At 35.4% G+C, this 3492-nt stretch overlaps 1 protein-coding gene across 1 annotated transcript; it reads right to left on the bottom strand.

Moving 5' to 3' along the window:
- Positions 1–247: 247 nt before the first annotated feature.
- LOC108454570 (protein MOTHER of FT and TFL1) lies at positions 248–2464 on the bottom strand. The gene is made up of 4 exons (XM_017753073.2): positions 2117–2464; positions 1884–1945; positions 1741–1781; positions 248–658 (listed from the first exon to the last, which is right to left on the bottom strand). Exons 1-4 carry the CDS (start codon positions 2309–2311, stop codon positions 438–440), a joined length of 519 nt encoding a protein of 172 aa, XP_017608562.1. The 5' UTR covers positions 2312–2464; the 3' UTR covers positions 248–437.
- Between the last annotated feature and the right edge of the window lie 1028 nt (positions 2465–3492).

Raw genomic sequence — 3492 nt, 5'->3', positions numbered from 1 at the left:
ATCCATTGATAAATATTGTACAATGAATAAATGGTGAGCGAATTAAATATAAATCCTAAAAAGATATCTATCCCTTTTTACGTGCGACAGAAACATGATTAAAGAATGTTAATTATCCTATCATCTTCGTCATCTTGATCACAACAAATGCACCAAATATATTATATATTATAGATTAAACGTTGACAAATAAAAAAGAGAGAGTATAATTTAAGGACTTGATTAACTCAAATTAGAATAAGGAAGCTCAGTTAATCGGCATAAAAGTTCGATAACTTAGCATCAAATATAAACCCAACAAAGAGACATACACTTCTCAAACGTACGTACTAGGACTACACTTGGCCAAAGCTAATTTATAAAGTTAAAGAGTCGAACCAGTTTTATATTTATATATTTTTTATATATATGTAGAGTGAGAAGTGTGCGTGGGAGATTCAACGCCTTCGGCTGACGGGCTCTTTTTGGGCGTTGAAATAGACAGTAGCCACAGGCAGTCCCAAGTTGAGGTGGTCAGCAAAAAATCGAGTGCTGAAGTTAGCTCTTGTCGCCGGTTGCTGCACCGCACCCAACGGGCCCTTTTGTTGGAACAGCACCAGTATGTAGCGATGTATGCCTACTGGAGGCCGTGGACCCATGTATGCCAGGATTTCCTTCCCTGAAATTGAATAATCTCCCACTCATAGTAAACTAATGTGCTTAAACCCCCAACCTTATATCATTATAATTTAGGATTAAACATCACAAGCCTGACACATCATGCAAATTAGAGTTGGGCAAACTATATGTTCCATTTACAACATGTCCGTATTAAATCTTCCTATTTTATTGATAAGAGTTATTAAGACTATAAATATCTTATATATCCCATCTCAACTATGAGTATATTATATAAGGTGGGTCAATATTGTGTCCCGATGGAAGCCACGAGGACAGTGTAGTTACATGGCATGTGGCATATATACAAGAGAATCCAAAGCATGGATGGGCTGCTACTTGTTGTTGAAACAACTAACCATGTGTCAGATGTGTGATGCATGCAATTGCAATCCCAAATACAAATAGGAAAATATTGGGTTGCAGAAAGAGCCACAATAAGATATTTAATTATATTAATTACATGCAGATGCAGATGCAGATTGCAGTGAGTGTCAGTGATATATAGATTACATAGTAAAAGGAATTTTGGGGGCGGACAACATTTGTTAGGGTTGTATTGGATCTTTGACAGATTTAACAATGAATTCAACTCAAATTCTACTGCTGCACATTGCAAATTGTTTATCTAAGCTCTATGCTAGATGTATTTTCAACACCCATTTTTTTCTTTTTTATTAATTATTCTAGTAAACACATACACACGGAAAGTAGTAATTTACTTCTTTTCTTGTGTCATTTAACCTAGTATGAGATGATTTTTCAAACAACTTTGTTGTTTAATTTTGTACTCATAATTTTCTAAAAATAGATATAACCCACTTTGATTTAATAAGAAAACCAGATTATAATTGTCTCGGAAAATTTTCCCTCGGGATGCATGCATGCATGCAAGAATTGGTTTAATCTTGGCTGAGATAAAAGAGAATGAAAAGAAAATCACAGTAAATATCATCATAAATAATTCTGCTAAAATTTATTTTCTTTACAGCAGAATCAATCGAAATAATAAAGTTAAAAATACGGCAATATTCTGAAGAGGGTATAATAAGACAATATAAATACATAGAGAGTTGTTTATACCTCGAGTGGGGTTGGTTCCTCCAGGAATGTCAGACACGATCCTGAAACAGCGATGAAAGCAAATTGCGTGATGGTTTACGAAATGATCAGCAACATGATTACAAAATATTTTCTCAAAAACAAGGGGGGAAAAAACAACGTACCAGTGAACCCATTCACGCATGGTTGGCTCGCTGGGACTTGGCGCATCAGGGTCAGTCATCACCTGGTTTAAATCATCATCAGCATGCATCTTTAATTGTCAGCCTCACTCAGAGACATATCAACAAGCATTAAACAATCATACCCTCCCTCTCTCTTAAACAAATTACACTAAAAACAGTGCAAAAAGAGAACCCAATTCCCAATTGGTAAAAAAAAAAAAAAACAAACGAACCAAAGTATAAAACTGGTCAGGAAGGCCATCGATGGCAACTTTGGGAGGGTTGATAGCCATAGAAGGCTTAATATCACATCCGTTAGAGACGTGCTTGGAACCATAGTAGACGGACATGGTGACGGTGGGAACGAACATGTCGACAACATCGCCAATGACACGACCAACAACGAGAGGATCAACGGAGGCAGCCATGGGAGAAAGAGGAGTGGGGGTGGGGTGCAGTGTGGAAGAAAGAAGGGAGAGTATATAAAGAGGTGTGAAAGGGGTGAGAAGGGTGGGGTTAGATTAGTGTGACGTAGGTGGCATGCATAGGCCATTAAAAAGTTCTTGCAGGCAGTGACTGCCACGTGCGTTCCCTCCCAGCTGTGAAAAAAACCTCCCTGCTTTTCATTTTCTTTTTGTAGCCTACTAAAGCAACCAAATTATGCAACAAATTGCTACTTTGTATTTTTTTTTATAATTCCCAAATTTTCAATGGAAAAATTTGTTATTAAAATATTCCTAATTTAAGCTTGTAAAATTTCAAAGTATAATTTTTTTTGAATAAAATATGTTTGGAGTACTCTGCAATTGAAAATGTAACAAATGTGTGATTTATTTATATATTAAACTTTTTCTTTACTATATATAACCGTTTATGGAATTTTAAATTTTATTTTTGTATAACATAATTTTTCATTAAAAAATTTGCAGTGTTGATTATAGTTTCTGATTAAATTTGTTTTTTTTAAAGCATATTTAAAATTAATTATAATCCCTTCTCAACCTATTGATATGAATATGCTTCGGTGCACTCGAACCTACATCTTCTTATATTGGCTGTAATGCCCATACCAATCGAGTTAATATTCAATCAGGTTGAAAGGATTTTTTTTATCAAAGTACCCGATGCATTTATTAAATTTGAAAAGACTAAACAAAGCCTAAAACCTTGCATCGCATCCAGCTGTCAAACTACCAGCAGTCCGAATGGGCGGTGCCTTGGGGCTCTTAAAACAATAAACAACATTCCTAAAAAACATACATTAAGAAATGGAGAACTAAAACGTCCTAAACACGCAAAGCAAAAAAAAAAACAGTCCTAATAGCAGTTTAGCCTTTTCCGAAATTTCTTCTCTCCTTTCTGCATCAGATGATGAAAAGTGTGAGAACTGGTAACCCTCAATCTAAAATCCTTAACTATTCGAATCTTCCATTCTCACAACCCACTGAGATTCTTCAAAGTTTCAAAAAGCCCTACAATTCTCCGGTTTAAGTGCACAACTCTTTCACCAGGCATCCGCTAGCCTCTGTCATCATTCTTGATTGATTATATTTACTTTTTTTTACAGCATGTTTAAAATTACTCATAGTCCATTCCCAACCCATAGATA

Source organism: Gossypium arboreum, chromosome 9, assembly GCF_025698485.1.
Source record: "Gossypium arboreum isolate Shixiya-1 chromosome 9, ASM2569848v2, whole genome shotgun sequence".
Taxonomy (NCBI): domain Eukaryota; kingdom Viridiplantae; phylum Streptophyta; class Magnoliopsida; order Malvales; family Malvaceae; genus Gossypium; species Gossypium arboreum.
The sequence above is the reverse complement of the archived record's forward strand: the minus strand, read 5'-3'. Positions and strand labels throughout refer to the sequence as shown.

Excerpts from the sequence above, each read along its gene's own strand:
- LOC108454570 (XM_017753073.2), bottom strand. The coding sequence starts at position 2,311 with ATGGCTGCCTCCGTTGATCCTCTCGTTGTTGGTCGTGTCATTGGCGAT. Across the intron at positions 1,946-2,116 it reads CTGACCAGTTTTATACTTTG|GTGATGACTGACCCTGATGC; the intron begins GTTCGTTTGTTT and ends GATTTAAACCAG. Across the intron at positions 1,782-1,883 it reads ATGCGTGAATGGGTTCACTG|GATCGTGTCTGACATTCCTG; the intron begins GTACGTTGTTTT and ends TCGCTGTTTCAG.